At 38.6% G+C, this 15,177-nt stretch overlaps 2 protein-coding genes and 1 long non-coding RNA gene across 4 annotated transcripts in view; 1 reads left to right on the top strand and 2 right to left on the bottom strand.

The window, feature by feature from the left end:
* rbm11 (RNA binding motif protein 11) overlaps window positions 1-804 on the bottom strand; it is a 2,527-nt gene extending 1,723 nt beyond the window's left edge. The window contains exon 1 of the mRNA XM_016519138.1: window positions 643-804. Coding sequence (XP_016374624.1) covers window positions 643-783 — 141 coding nt within the window. The 5' untranslated portion in view covers window positions 784-804. The remainder of the gene's footprint in view (window positions 1-642) is intronic.
* A 1,031-nt stretch (window positions 805-1,835) lies between these two features.
* LOC107713585 (lipase member H-like) lies at window positions 1,836-12,649 on the top strand. Its single transcript, XM_016519140.1, has 7 exons — window positions 1,836-2,036; window positions 3,365-3,428; window positions 4,865-5,235; window positions 10,277-10,385; window positions 10,464-10,565; window positions 10,738-10,827; window positions 12,642-12,649. The coding sequence occupies exons 1-7, from the start codon at window positions 1,980-1,982 to the stop codon at window positions 12,647-12,649; spliced, it is 801 nt and encodes a 266-aa protein (XP_016374626.1). The 5' UTR covers window positions 1,836-1,979.
* A 205-nt stretch (window positions 12,650-12,854) lies between these two features.
* LOC107713609 (uncharacterized) lies at window positions 12,855-14,260 on the bottom strand. Of its 2 annotated transcripts, none has more exons than XR_001636911.1 (4): window positions 14,148-14,260; window positions 13,665-13,718; window positions 13,305-13,399; window positions 12,855-12,951 (listed from the first exon to the last, which is right to left on the bottom strand). It is a non-coding gene; the product is annotated as an uncharacterized LOC107713609 (long non-coding RNA). The 2 variants fall into 2 exon arrangements; XR_001636910.1 differs by having other exon boundaries at window positions 13,301-13,399.
* Between the last annotated feature and the right edge of the window lie 917 nt (window positions 14,261-15,177).

Genomic DNA, 15,177 nt, shown 5'->3' on the forward strand with positions numbered 1-15,177 from the left:
CCATTATAACAATTATAAATGACAAGTAAAAATAAATAAAACATTGATGATACTACTACTACTACTACTAATAATAATAATAATAATAATAATAATAAACTATAACCATAATAAATTAATTTAAACAAACAAATAAATCAAATATAATATATACATATAAATATACATATTAAATCTAAATATTAATACATTACAATTTAAATAATAATAACTAAACAAATAAATAACTCTTACAAAAATGATAAATGACAAGCAAAAATAAATAAATAAAACATTATTAATAATAATAATAATAATAAACTAACAACAATAATAAATTACATTTAAACAAACAAATAAATACAACACACTAACAAAACAAACAAACTTTGTAGTTCTACAAGAGATAAAAGTATCCAACATTACTCTTTAAAAGTTTGATTCATTTTTAGGTAATTTTTTTTACTTAAAATCCCACAAAGCGTGTCTAGTTTAACGATTAAAATATTATTAGCTCCTTGGCTTGATGCTCTAAACGCCAGTAAACGAACCGAAGAAATATGGGCTGCAAAAATAGATTCGTCAAGAGGACAAGACAGTTATTGTCACTGCATATCAATAATCACTGCAGGAGTGTGAACAGGTGAATGATGAAGAGCTCACCTGCAGGAACAGCTCGAACAGAATCTCCTCTGTCACGCAGCTGTGGATGTTCCCCACGAGGACCGTCTTGTCGAGATCTCTGTCTCGATCAAACATGCTCTGAAGCGACCGTGAGGCTGATGAACGGAAGCGCTGGGACATGTTCCCCGGATGCTGCTCGCGCGTCCTGCTCTCTTTTATAAGCGCGCTGAAGAGGATTGCGACAGCGCAGTGCTGCAGTCAGCCTCCAGAGGGCGACAAACATCTGGACTACATGCGTGTCCTTCCTGAAACAAAAACCTCACGCTCACAAGCGCTGTTGTTATTTGAAGCGCACTTTTCACTCGGACAAGCACCCGTGTGAAGTGACGTCATCCACTACAAATCAATCGTGTGAAGTGACGTCATCCACTACAAATCGCCTGTGAAGTGACGTCATCCACTACAAATCAATCGTGTGAAGTGACGTCATCCACTAACAATCACCTTGACAGCATCTGATTGAGACTTATTGAAAAAAATAGCACGCCACTTGATTTTTATTTCTAGGCAATGAAATGCATACACTGAGCACAACTTAATAACTTTTTTTTTTAATTCCAAAAACAGATTAAAATAAAAACTGTTTATATATACCATTTTAATGTTATTTTTAAAGGTAAATTAAATGCATCTTACAATAAATTATATATAATGAAAGATGATGATATAAAGAAATATAATGTATTAAAATAATAATCATACAGAATTTTTAACAATAATTTGTATATAACTTATACCCATCATGCATTATTAATTATAATAATTTCCTAGTTTTGTTGGTCAGCTTAAAAAATAATATGTACATTTCCATCTGAACTGCGTTGTTAAAAGTGAGGTTTTCAAACATGTTGATAGTTTGTGATGAACTACACCTGACTTCATCCACTAAACATTAACAACTGATTAAGAGTTACTGCGAAAATAATAAACGTGGTGTTTGAAATTACAATAAAAACATATTTTTCTTTTTAATGTTATTTTGAAAATACAATTAAATGCAGATTACAAAAACTGTATGAATATATATCTATATTGTATTATGAATATTTTAATTTCACAGTTTCCCACGTGATGCTGGTCATGCACGCAATCCGTCTGAGCCTCGACACTCGTTCAGATCAATGCAAAGCCACCGCAGAGACTATAGCTTCACGCTTCGTGTCTGTTCTTGCTGTTGCTCGCCGCAGGTGGCGCAGAGGGGTTTGAGGAATGTGCCACCTGTAGGTGGATGTCTGCAGGAATCATGGGTGGAGCTGGAGTGAAGGAGGAGCTGTGTGTAAGTGTGTCACCTCACTGTTTCCTGGAGTCTTCTTCAGATGATTACCAGCGACCCGACAGCTTCAACAGAGACTGCTGCTCACTCGTCCAACATGGTAAGACATCCTTCACGTGCCATATGCCTTGTTGCAGTCAGATAGTGATGTGTTATGATAGTGTAGTATGTGCTGTTTGTTTGAGTGTGTGTTTATGGTGTCCACTGCTCATGTGAGTTCATGGCTGTCTGTCTGTGTGAGTGAGTGCTCTGTCGGATTCAGTGCTGCTTCATGATTTCACTGAGGACACGGTTGATGTAAATGTTCGTTGTTTTGATCCCCGAGACTGCAGCTTCAAACCAGTTTGTCTTCTTTTCAGCTTCAGCCAGTTCAAATGCAGAGTCCCTAAAATGTCCCATTACACAACCGCACAATGACTCTCCCAAAAAAAATAACATACAGAGGGTTTGTGTGAGTTACTGTTCAATAATGGGAATTTCTATCGACTTCTGTGGGTTTAATTCTGAGCTAATAATATTTAGTATGTTTTGGATCCTAAAACCTGTTCCTCACACGAACCTTCTTGCGTTTTTCAGTTTGAATGAAAACATTATTTATCAATATTTGCAGTAAACGTTATTTGTCTTTAGTAAGCTGTTTTTCTCATGGGAAATGCTTTTAGTTTTAGTCTCCTTGTGACCACATTTGGTCCCCAAAACTTAGGCAAAACCTGACACATACACATCAGGGTAATGATTGGTAACTAAAACTGAAAGCACAAAAATAAATAAAGTAAAATAAATAAACAAACAAGTAAGTAAAGAAATAAACAAACAAACAAATACATTTTATTTAAAAAAGAATCAGCTAGTTTCCAAAACAACATTTAGTTTAAGTTAAAATAAACTAATGAAATAAAAAAAATAAATAAACAACATGAACTTTATGAAAACTATACAGACATATTTAAAAGCCAAATAATAAACTAAACACAACAAAATCACTACAACTTTCAAATGAACCCAAAAAGTGAAAATAAAAAATATTATTCAAACATAAACAAAAACAATAATGGTATATCAATGATACCAAAATAGCACACACCCTGTTGACCAGTAATGAGTTTCGTGTGTGTGTGTGTGTGTGTGTGTGAGTGAGAGAGAGAGTGTGTGCGCGCATGTGTGTGTGTGTGCGCGCATGTGTGTGTGTGTGTGTGAGAGCAGGGGTCATTGGAAACTTGTGGTTTCGTAATGAGCAAAATAAGTGATGTGTGGCTTTCCAAAAACTGCTTAATAGTTTTATTTGGCTAACAATAAAAAAGAAAGCAGAAGAGTTTTGCACTGCTGCTCTATAAAACCATACAGCATTTAAAGCGAGAGAAAAAGCTGCAAAGATGAGAAGTGTGTGAGATCCGCTGTAGACTGAGGTTCCTGTCTCCCTCGATGCAGGTCTGCAGGACGCTCTGCTGGAGGCTCGTGTTTGTGACGCTGCTGGGGTTTGACGCTCACAGAGGTAATGCTGCCTTCCATGTCACCTTTCTGCCTTTGTAATGAACTGTTTAGAAGAAACCACATGACATTCTTCCAAATGCTCATATTTCATCGTGTTAACTTACGCAGCCTGAAACAGCGTGAGATAATGAGCTGGGAGTTTCTGTATTACTCACGGTGGGTGCTGTCTCATTTATGGTGGGTGTTTCTGTAGAAGTTCTCTTGAAATGTTAACACAACTCCACAGATGTAGCATTAGTCCCACTTTTCCTGTAAATACCAAAACACACACACACACACATTTTTTCCACTTATTTTCATGCAGTGTAGATGTAAATAGAATGAATGTTAGGCCATTTGCAGTGTTGGGGAACGTTACAATGCATTACAATATTGTGTTACTCCCTGAAAAAGTATCTAATTGGGTTACTTAGTTACTTTTTAAGGAAAGTAATGCATTATGTTACTTTTGTGTTACTTTTTCTCATCTGGGCTGGGTTTGCTTGTTTGTTTTTAATATAAAAATCTGTATTCTTTCATTTCTTATATCATGCATAATTCATATTTAAAATGAATTATGCAATTATACACATTTATTTGCTTGAGATGCAGAATGAAAATATTACGTTTTTTCTGAGATATTTAGCAAAATTAAGTTATGAGTTTATGCTTAATAACAAGAACAAGTTGATATTCAAGTAGATTTTTTTTTCTGAGTCCACTGGCAGATATTTGTTCTTGTTTCAATCATAAATTCTCTTCATTTTGATCAATTTCTCAGAAAAACAAGAATTTTGTTTGTTATTTTGATTCTCACATAAATGTATCTTGATTTAAGAATATCTGCACTGGAAAACAAGACAAAAATCCTGAGGGAGAACAGAACTTTTTGATCAGAAGTTACAGTAAAATGTATTTCCATATTCTAGTGGCAAGGCTATTATAGTTAACTAGAACTGTAATAAATAAAAAGTAAACTGAAATCATCTCATATATAATATAATATATATATATATATATATATATATAAGTAAATTCATTTTAGTTGATTTACTTTTAGTTCTTTCAGTAATTGAAGTTAAACTAAACGAAAGTGAGAAAAAAAAAATGTATATATATATAATTTTTTTTTTTTTTTCTCACTTTCGTTTAGTTTAACTTCAATTACTAAAAGAACTAAAAGTAAATCAACTAAAATGTATAAATAAATATTATTAAAAACTATAGGCATTTTAAAAATATTTAAAAACACAACAAATTTACTAAAACTTTTACTAAAACTTGTGTTCCCTTCAATTTACTTCTTAACTTTTCCTTACTTGGCCTTAAAAAGGACTTCAGAAAGTATTAAATGTACCTGCAGGAGCGTCGTATGGCTCAGATAAAGCTGTAATGGATGTGTGCAAGCAACAGAAGACTTGTGCTGCATGAGAAACACTGTTTGCGTTCTCCCTGCAGCTCAGGAGTGTGAGGAGATGACGGACCTGAATCTGAAGCACTCTCTGTCTGGGACGTCGCTGAGCGTGAGGCTCCTGCTCTACACTCGGGTCAATGCGTCTTGCGCTCAGCTGCTGTCCCATCGAGAGCCCTTCAGCAGCCCTCGCTTTAACCTCAGCTCCCCGAGCACCTTCCTCATCCACGGCTACCGGCCCACCGGCTCGCCTCCCGTCTGGCTCACTCAGTTCGTGCAGCTCCTCCTGCAGCGCCGCGACATGAACGTGATCGTGGTGGACTGGAACCGTGGGGCCACCAACATAAACTACTGGAAAGTGGTGGATAACACACGCAAGGTGGCCGCGAACCTCACCGACCTCATCCAGAAAATGGAGGTAAAAGAAAAGTTCCTCAGTGCGATCAAGTCAAGTCAGCTTTATGAGACAATAATGTCATCATTCAGCCTAAATCAGTTCAGTATTACTGAGTTTTCTACTCGACAATAATAGCACCCTACCGATCAGCCAGCAGAAAACGTCTTGGGTTACGCATGCAGCCAAGGTTCCCCAAAAGGGAACGAGACGCTTCGCCCCCTAGGGGGCACATTGGGGAATGCAGCCTGCATGACCGGTGTCTGAAGCACGTGTGAAACAACGCCAATCTATTGGCCCACCTAGCCCATGACGTCATAGGTGGGATGCCCGGAAGTATAAAAGGGCACATGCTGAATACGTCATCCACTTTAGCTGTCTGAAGGAGACGTAGACAGGCAGGCCGAAGGCATGGCAAGGGGGCGCAGCGTCTCGTTCCCTCTTGGGGAACCATGGTTACAGACGTTCCCCTTCCAGGGAACTCAATGCTGCGGAACCCTAGGGGGCACATTGGGGAATGAAATCCAACCACGCCGTGCCGAGGCGCATGCCTCTCCATCTGGTGGGAGAGCACCAAGGAAGCGACAGACATAAAACAAAACCTTTCCTCAGAAAGGGGCCATGCCACTGACACCACGGGTCGCTCACGCAACTTGGCAGAAACGGGGGAACCCGAATAGATCAAGTGGAACATCCCAACCAAGTTAAGAGCACAGCTATCCTCAGATAGTGAGCAGAACTAGCCTGGATACACAAGACTACTGAAGAGGCTAACTAGAGAGCCTCTAGAGGAGCTCAAGAGATGATACTTAAATCCCAGGTAAAGAGAGTAGCTGCTGAGGTAGAACACAGCTATCCGCTGTAGCTATGTCCCTAAGGTCTTATGAAGGCTTGTGGACCAGAATAACATAGCCAAGGAGACAGTACTGTCTAGGTAAGGGCTCAAGAGACCACTACTTAAAACCCTAAGCAGGGAGCGATCACTGAGCTAGCACATAACTAGGAAAAGGGCCCACTCCATGAGAGGGCTCACCGCAATTGCAGTAGAACACAGCTAGCCACAGATAGCTGTATTCAAGTAAGCCCGTCCTGCCAAAAACAATGGCTGGAATATAACCACCCTCAGAAGGCTATATTAAGGAGGTAAATGATTCGTTAAAGAGTGAACACAAACATCATAGTCCGAGATCAAGCCTGATGTAAGCAGTAGCCATAGCACTAGAGGGCTGGACACAGCTATCCTCGAATAGCAGTTCTCTCAGATAAGGCTGAAGATCGCCCAGGCCACGGAAGTGGGCCATCTATTTAAAACCCCGAAGGGGAGACAGCACAGTCCAGGCAAGGGGCTCACAGAGACCACAATCTAAAAACCCTAAAAGGGAAGCGGTCTCCGCGCTGGAACACAGCTATCCTCGAATAGCTGATTCCTAAATAAAGGCTTTAGCACTTACTCGAGAACTTGTGCCAAGGGGAACCCAACCTAGTTATCAGAAGCTAGGCTAGAATAAAGCTGCCCTCAGACCGCCATATTCCAGAGCAAAAAGATATTCCCCATAACCACTCTAGGTGCTGAAACACCCTGGGAGAGAAAACTCGCAAGCCTCTCTCCACAGAGTATTTAAATATATTCACACCCAACAAGGCTCTCCACACACAATAACATGCATATTAGAGAGGCACGGCCGAGCTGAATATAGCTCCACCCACGATCTCGCAGGATCAGGGCTGAAATGACTCTGTGCTCACACTTCATCGTCATAACAACCCAACAATATCCGTGGCATCTGACAACCCGTATAGTAGGGTGTGCAGATGCCGCAGATCAAAGTGATGACCGCGAGGTGAGATAAACTGTGCCGCGGCAACGGCGGAACTGGGCCGCGAGACACAAACGCTCTGTTCCGTATCCCTCGGGAATAGGAACAAACGCAAGCGGAGCCTAGACATCGTGACTCATCACAATGAGCGTGTAACTCTGAAAGCGCATGCTCTTCGCCGAGACAAATGCGAAAGCAGAACATGCCCTCGAGTGTTAGAATCCAAACACGGAGGCACACATCCCTAAGGCGCTGCTCGACTCGAGCGCTATCCGCGGGATCCGATAACCCAAAAAGGGCATCTCAACCCCGCGATCCGAGTCTTCGCCGTGCCTCGGCAACAGCGGGACCCGAACCGCGAGATGCAAACGCTTGTCACTCATCTCGAGAAGAGGGACAAACGCGAATGGAGCTTCATTGGATACCAAAAACAGATGACAGATAGATCGTGCACGCAGGGCCGTCCTTAGCTGACGTGGGGCCCGGTGCGAGGTAGGGAGCGGGGCCCCCTTCGGTCCGTTCGCGATCGCATTCCGGGGGGGGGATGTGGTATCCGTTCGCCGCGGGGCGACCGCTCCAGTTGCACCCCCCTAAGGACAGCCCACGGTGTACGTCCTCAAGTGCCAGAAACACACACTTCCACACCGCTCACCTGCCCTGGTCTCTCACACGCACTTCAAACAGACGGCTCCTGAAGATAGCAAAGTGGATGACGTATTCAGCAGGTGCCCTTTTATACTTCCGGGCATCCCGCCTATGACGTCATGGGCCAGGTGGACCAATAGATTGGCGTTGTTTCACACGTGCTACAGACACCGGTCATGCAGGCTGCATTCCCCATTGTACCCCCTAGGGGGCGCAGCGTGGAGTTCCGTAGAAGGGGAACAGGCCATTTCATTCTGCAGTTCAAAGCAGGCTTATTTTTGTGTCATTTTTATACTATTATAGTTTTTGCTAGTATTTTGAATTAGATTTTATTTTTAGATTTTCTGTTTTTAATTTTGCTTACAGTTTTAGTAATACAATAAAATTAGTAGTTTGTCATTTGTATTATTTTTTTAATATGTCAATATAGTTTTATTAAGTTTCACTTTTTAGTTTGAGTTATTTTAGTACTTCAACTTAAACCGTGCCTCGGCAACAGCGGGACCCGAACCGCGAGATGCAAACGCTTGTCACTCATCTCGAGAAGAGGGACAAACGCGAATGGAGCTTCATTGGATAACACTCAGAATGAGCGCGTTCAGAGCCCTCGAGCACTGAACGCGCAAGCTCCTGACCAAAAACAGATGACAGATAGATCGTGCACGCACGGCCGTCCTTAGCTGACGTGGGGCCGGGGGGCAGGTACGGCGCGGGGCCCCCTTCAGGACAGCCCACGGTGTACGTCCTCAAGTGCCAGAAACACACACTTCCACACCGCTCACCTGCCCTGGTCTCTCACACGCACTTCAAACAGACGGCTCCTGAAGATAGCAAAGTGGATGACGTATTCAGCAGGTGCCCTTTTATACTTCCGGGCATCCCGCCTATGACGTCATGGGCCAGGTGGACCAATAGATTGGCGTTGTTTCACACGTGCTACAGACACCGGTCATGCAGGCTGCATTCCCCATTGTACCCCCTAGGGGGCGCAGCGTGGAGTTCCGTAGAAGGGGAACAGGCCATTTCATTCTGCAGTTCAAAGCAGGCTTATTTTTGTGTCATTTTTATACTATTATAGTTTTTGCTAGTATTTTGAATTAGATTTTATTTTTAGATTTTCTGTTTTTAATTTTGCTTACAGTTTTAGTAATACAATAAAATTAGTAGTTTGTCATTTGTATTATTTTTTTAATATGTCAATATAGTTTTATTAAGTTTCACTTTTTAGTTTGAGTTATTTTAGTACTTCAACTTAAACTAAATGAAAATGACAAACGACAAACTAGCTGAAATAAAATGTTTTTTTTTTTTCAATTACCCTCTCTACCCTAAATTTAAATAAATAAATACGTGCTATGAGCGGTTTAAAGTTGTGCTGGTTCTTGAGCACGGGCAGCAGGTTTGTCTGTGCACAGGTGAAGCATGCGTTAATTATTAACTTATTCAGGTGGAGACTTGAATAAACAGCTAGTGACCGTCGTTATTTTAATGCAGTCTTATGTTGACATAATGCTCATGTAGGTAACTTTGTCAGGGTGTGTGTGTGTGTGTGTTTTAAACAATAATTATGAGCATGCATAAATCATTTATCATAAACACTGAAAAATTCTATACAAAAAAAGAATTGTCCATTTTGATTTAGTGGTGTCTTTTATTTTTTTTTTTTTTTTTTTTTTTTTTTATTAACCCTCTGGGCCTCTTCATTTTTGGGTCACACTTGGTACCTTCATGGTCATAAGGGACCAGAGCCTTGAAATGTAAGTTTTTTTTTTTTCAGGAAAATCAATGTAATTGTAGCCTACTTTTGTTTATATTTTTTGATTATTATTTATAATTTTGATACTATGCAATATTGATACATTTTTATGAGCTGTTTTTTCCATTAAAATTAATGTAATTTGTTTTTATTTTTATTTTTTATTATTTTTCAATCAATGCAATATTTCAGATTAAAATAAAATGAAGGCCTTTAAAATAAATGTTTTGAAGTAAGAATAGTGCCATCTGGAGGCGTTAAAGATAAAAACTTGTGTAATGTCATGGCGTAACCATCGGTACATAAATACATAGAGAGGCTTTTGGATTCCCTAGTTGTGTTTTTAGACATAATTTCTTACTTTTATTAGGTTTTGCATATATTTTTTTTTTTTTTTTGACCCTTTAACATATCCGGTTCATGTTCAAGATTTTTTTTGTGTGTTCACATAGCTAATGTGACATAAGACACCAAGTGTCATCCCATTCTGATGAAGCAAAAAATGTAAAGTTTCAAAATGTAAAATTTGTTGGTCAAAAGTGACTGAAGAGGCCCAGAGTGTCAAAGAAGATAAAGGAATGGCATGTTTGTTTTAATATGTGCACAGATAAATAATTTATAACAAACACTGTAATATTCCATAAAAAATAAGAATTGTCCTTTTTTTATTTTCAAGGTGTTAAATAGCCTAATGACAGACCCATTCTTTTGTTGTATCATCTTTTGTGAAATGTTCACCACAGTGTTTCCTGTGACTTTGATGTTCTGTGGCTTTCTTTCATATTCATCTGTGAAGTAAGTGTTTGTGTGTGTGTGTGTGTGTCTGTCTGTGTGTGTGACATTACAGGTCAACGGGGCCAATCTCAGCTCCATACACATGATTGGTGTTAGTTTAGGGGCCCACATTTCAGGTTTCACTGGGGCCAATTTTAATGGAAGAATTGGCAGAATAACAGGTGAGTTCTCCTCCTGAAGCTTCGAGCCGTCATCACTTGCGGTGTGTGATTGATTGTGATGTCTCGTGTCTCACTCAGCGCTGGATCCAGCAGGGCCGGAGTTTAACGGTCAGCCCCCCAGCGAGCGTCTCGACCCGTCTGATGCCCAGTTCGTGGAGGCCCTGCACACAGACATGGACGGTGTGTTTCTCACACAACACTGAGACGTTTCTGGAGAAGAGGCTCTTGATTGGCTTCAGGAAACGAGCACTCACAGCCGTCTAGCACTGACGTTTCCATACGCAAACACCACCAGCATCACACTAAATGAAAATCTAGAGCTAGTTAACTCATCGTTGGCATTTTCTTGTAGCGCTGGGCTATCGTGATCTCCTGGGTCACATCGACTATTACGCAAACGGTGGAGCGGATCAGCCTGGATGCCCCAGAACCATCTTTTCAGGTCAGCTTTTTACCATTTTAATAGCATTTTAATGTAGCCTTGATGAAAATAATATTACACACACACGCACATACAGTCTGGGATCAATAAGAATTTTAATGTTTTTTTTTCAAAGTCTCTTCTGCACACCAAGACTGCATTTATTTGATTAAAAATACAGAAAAAACAGTAATATTGTGAAATATTTTTATAATTCCAAACAGCTGTTTTCTGTGTGAATATCTGTTAAACTGTAATGTATTTCTGTGATGCGCAGCTGTATTTTCAGCATCATTACTCCAGTCTTCAGTGTCACATGATCTTCAGAAATCAGTATAATATGCTGATTTGCTGCTCGAGAAAACAGTCGTGCTGCACAATATTTTGTGGAACCTGCATTTTTTCACAATTCTTTGATGAATAAAAAGTTTAAAAGAACAGCATTTATTCAAAATAGAAATATTTTCTAACAATCTAAATGTTTACCATCACTTTTTATCAGTTGAATAGTAATTTTTTCCAAAAAAAAGTACTGACCCCACACTTTTGAACCTTTAAACAGAAAACTGTCATTTAAAATTGTAATAATATTTCACAATATTACAGTTTTTTTCTGTGTTTTTGATCAAATAAAAAGAGACTTATTTCGGAAACATTAAAAATCTTACAGACTTTTGAACAGCAGTTTGTATTTTTGTGTACTTATAACTTAAAAATGCTTGTCAAATTAAATAAAAAGAAACCTCGATTTTCAGTCTTTCAATATTTAAATTTTTTACTTGCTTTCTAACCATACCTCTCTGAATTCTGCTACTCACATTGTCAAAATAACATTATTAATAAGAAAGAATATCTTCATGCCCCAGACTAACATGATGCTCAGCATTCTCTTCATATTGCATATATTGTATAAGTTGCTCTGTGCAACCTATATATCATAATGTATATATGTATGTATATATGGGTCAAAGACGTTAAGATGTCTGCATCAAAAGAAGTTTCCATAGAAAGCACATTAAATGTAATTAAAGTGTCTACTTTTAAGGTTTCAAATACGTGTTTGGAGAATAAAATGTTACAATTTGGTTGAAATAATGTTACATTGTCATTCAGTGTAACACAATATTTATGTAAAAATTCAAACATGCTTATTCTGACGAGTACATATTAAAATATATAAAAGAATAAGCTCTAATAAGTAATGCATGACTAAAAAATTAAATAAAATAGTCTAAACTAATTACTTTCTAAATCCCATATCAGCTGTGCTGTGTATCCCAAAACTGCTCTTTTAATTCTTTCAAATTAATATTATAAAACTGCGTAAATTACTTTTCAACTCACCAAAGTATTTAAAGGGAGAAGGTTACATTAAAAACATGCATTTTAACATTAGATGTTAAATTTTGATGTTAAATCCACTATTGTTTTGTATAGAATTGTTCTATACTCTATAGAGTATTTAATGCAGTTACATCCGTAATTAAGTTACAGAAAAATTAAGAGTAATCCCTTACTTTACTTTTCAAGCCAAAAGTAATTAAATTATACATATATATAATATATAGTTAATATAATGATATATAATTACTATAATTTAATTCAGTAATTAATTACTTAGTAATGCATTACATGCAACACTGGGCATTTAGGCATTAGGCCCAAAAAAATCCAGTTTTGAATGCTGAAGATTAATGAAGACTATAATTTTAGTCAACATTTTTAGACTAAAATAGTCTAAACTATTTCCTATTGCTAATAATTAACACTGAAATTAAATTCAAATCGCAATCATGATATATGACACAATCACGATATAATTTTTTGGTGTGCAGCCTATTAATCAAAATAAAACACTAACATTTGAATATATTATCTGTTTACTTGCATTTAACCAAAATCAGGGAATAAACAATAAATTGCTGGAGTAGCTCAAGCTAATAATGTACTTCTGAGGCATTCGACTGACGGAAACGTTTGGAAACCCCATTAGGGAAAATCCACAGAACAATGGCTTTTTCTTGCAAACAGACTTACTGCGGTGTCTTTGTGTGCATCTGTGTTACTGTACAGAAACTTGAGGGCCAGCAGGTCTGGTTCCTGAGTCACTTCAATCATCTGCTGTCCTGTTTCTTCCTCAGCAGCCTGCGAAGAGACGTAATAAGCACAAAACACTCAATATCTTCATAGAGCATGAGATTTTATTCTCTAGACTTCAGTTTTAGGATCTTAGACAATTTTATTCCAGTAATACTGTAACTTAATATGAAAGCATCACACTGTTTTGTACAGTATCAGTCATAGCAACGTGTGAGTTGTTAGGATGTGCGCAGTATGTGACTTACACACCAATTAAGATTGAGAAGTTAAATATAACTCAAGGACATCCTGACACAGCGGCAAAACGTGACTATATTGGATGACACTAAATGCATGATAACTCAAATGTCACGGCTTGTTCATGCAGTCATTTAATAGGTGATAATTGACTTACTGACATGATTCAGAGAGAGCATGTTCTGCAGTCTGCTGTGTTCGCTCAGAATGCGCTGGTTCTCTAGAGTCGACACGATGGACTTGAAATCTTCGACATCTGTGACGATGAGACGCAAAATGTGGAAAATAATGCACACACAGTTCTGGGGGAAATAAGGTGCCACCGGACAAACTATCATTTATCATCAATAATAATAAAAAGACCAACATTACATATGCATTATGATTTTATGAGAAATAAAACAAATGCAAAGCAAACCAAGCACAATAGAGCAAAAAACAATCTTAAGTTATTAAAATGCAGTAGTGCTCTAATTTGTATTTGGTCAATGAATGAAGGAACGCAGAGACGGATGTCTTACCTGCAGTAAATGCGTAGTTGCCCATGGCAAGAAGAAAAGAAGGGGCTCAAGAAGCTCCAAAAGCACAAAAGATAATAATTTAGATGCACAATATAAAACAATATCTCATTTAAGAATAATTTGGGGGTTCCGGTATATATCTCAGCCTGTGGAGAGATCCTTTTGCACTTGTAACTCTTTTCAAGTTTGTTTTTGTACTTTCACCTTCTTGCCAGTATGTGGTCACTACATGAATCTATATATAGCTACTTCTCACACCAACTGTGTTGTAACTGTACACCATCATGACAGACTATTGTCCAGACTAAGTTTAGCCAGAACCTCTCACTCACCAGCCTGATCCGGCCCGAGAAATACAAAAGAGAAGTTAAATCAGACATTACATTATATTAGAGTTACTGATGCATCTAAAGCATATTATTGTATTTCCAAAGTCTAGTAATAAAACTCTGTGAGGTTCGAGGGCTTGGGCAGCAAACTCACATGTCTCTGTTTTGCAATGGTATCTTCCCAGACTACTTCCACAGCAATTCTTCTTCGTGTCCGTCACGGTGATGGTTCTCCAGCTCTTCTGTGCTGACGCTGCGCCGTTTCTCTGCTTCGCAGGAGCCTCTTTGACTCCTATACTCTCTCCTTTTATGGAGCCCTCAAGACACCAATCAGAAGTCATGCACATGTCCCACACATTTGTCTCTGGGATTTGTCCCACAGATTCTTTCTCTGTGTTGTAGAAAAAGTGAACAAAAACCTAAAGCCATTTAGATCAAAGTGACTTGTGCATGTCTGATTTTATCACTCACTGGCAACGCAGCATGCAACAAATATCAAAACCCTCACAGTCTGTCTTCAAATGATGATGGGGAAATTCTGGGTTTACATCATTTATTTATGTATTTTGGATTAATCAGCCTAAAGAATTAAAGAACTGCTGATCAGACTGGACAAATGCAAACAACTTGTCGGTCTAAACTTTCTGAGCATCTGTCTGGACTCTATCATTCACATTTTTATCGATGCAACAGGTGTGTGGGTCGTCTCCTGAAGTTCAGAAACATGAAAGGAAGCTCACATGCAGGTTAATCACACACTCAAACTGACTGAAAGAGAATGAAGAAATACACTCTTTTGTGATTTATTATGCCTTAAACATTTGTGCTTGAAAACAGCATCATTCATTGTTCCAAAATATCTGACATCAAAACTGGTGTAAGCTATGTAAGCTATGCAAATACAAGCACATGCAACTCAACTTTAGCAAAGCCATTTAGATCAAAGTGACTTGTGCATGTCTGATTTTATCACTCACTGGCAACGCAGCATGCAACAAATATCAAAACCCTCACAGTCTGTCTTCAAATGATGATGGGGAAATTCTGGGTTTACATCATTTATTTATGTATTTTGGATTAATCAGCCTAAAGAATTAAAGAACTGCTGATCAGACTGGACAAATGCAAACAACTTGTCGGTCTAAACTTTCTGAACATCTGTCTGGACTCTATCATTCACATTT

This window comes from Sinocyclocheilus rhinocerous, unplaced genomic scaffold, assembly GCF_001515625.1.
Source record: "Sinocyclocheilus rhinocerous isolate Xijiao unplaced genomic scaffold, SAMN03320098_v1.1 scaffold599, whole genome shotgun sequence".
Taxonomy (NCBI): Eukaryota; Metazoa; Chordata; class Actinopteri; order Cypriniformes; family Cyprinidae; genus Sinocyclocheilus; species Sinocyclocheilus rhinocerous.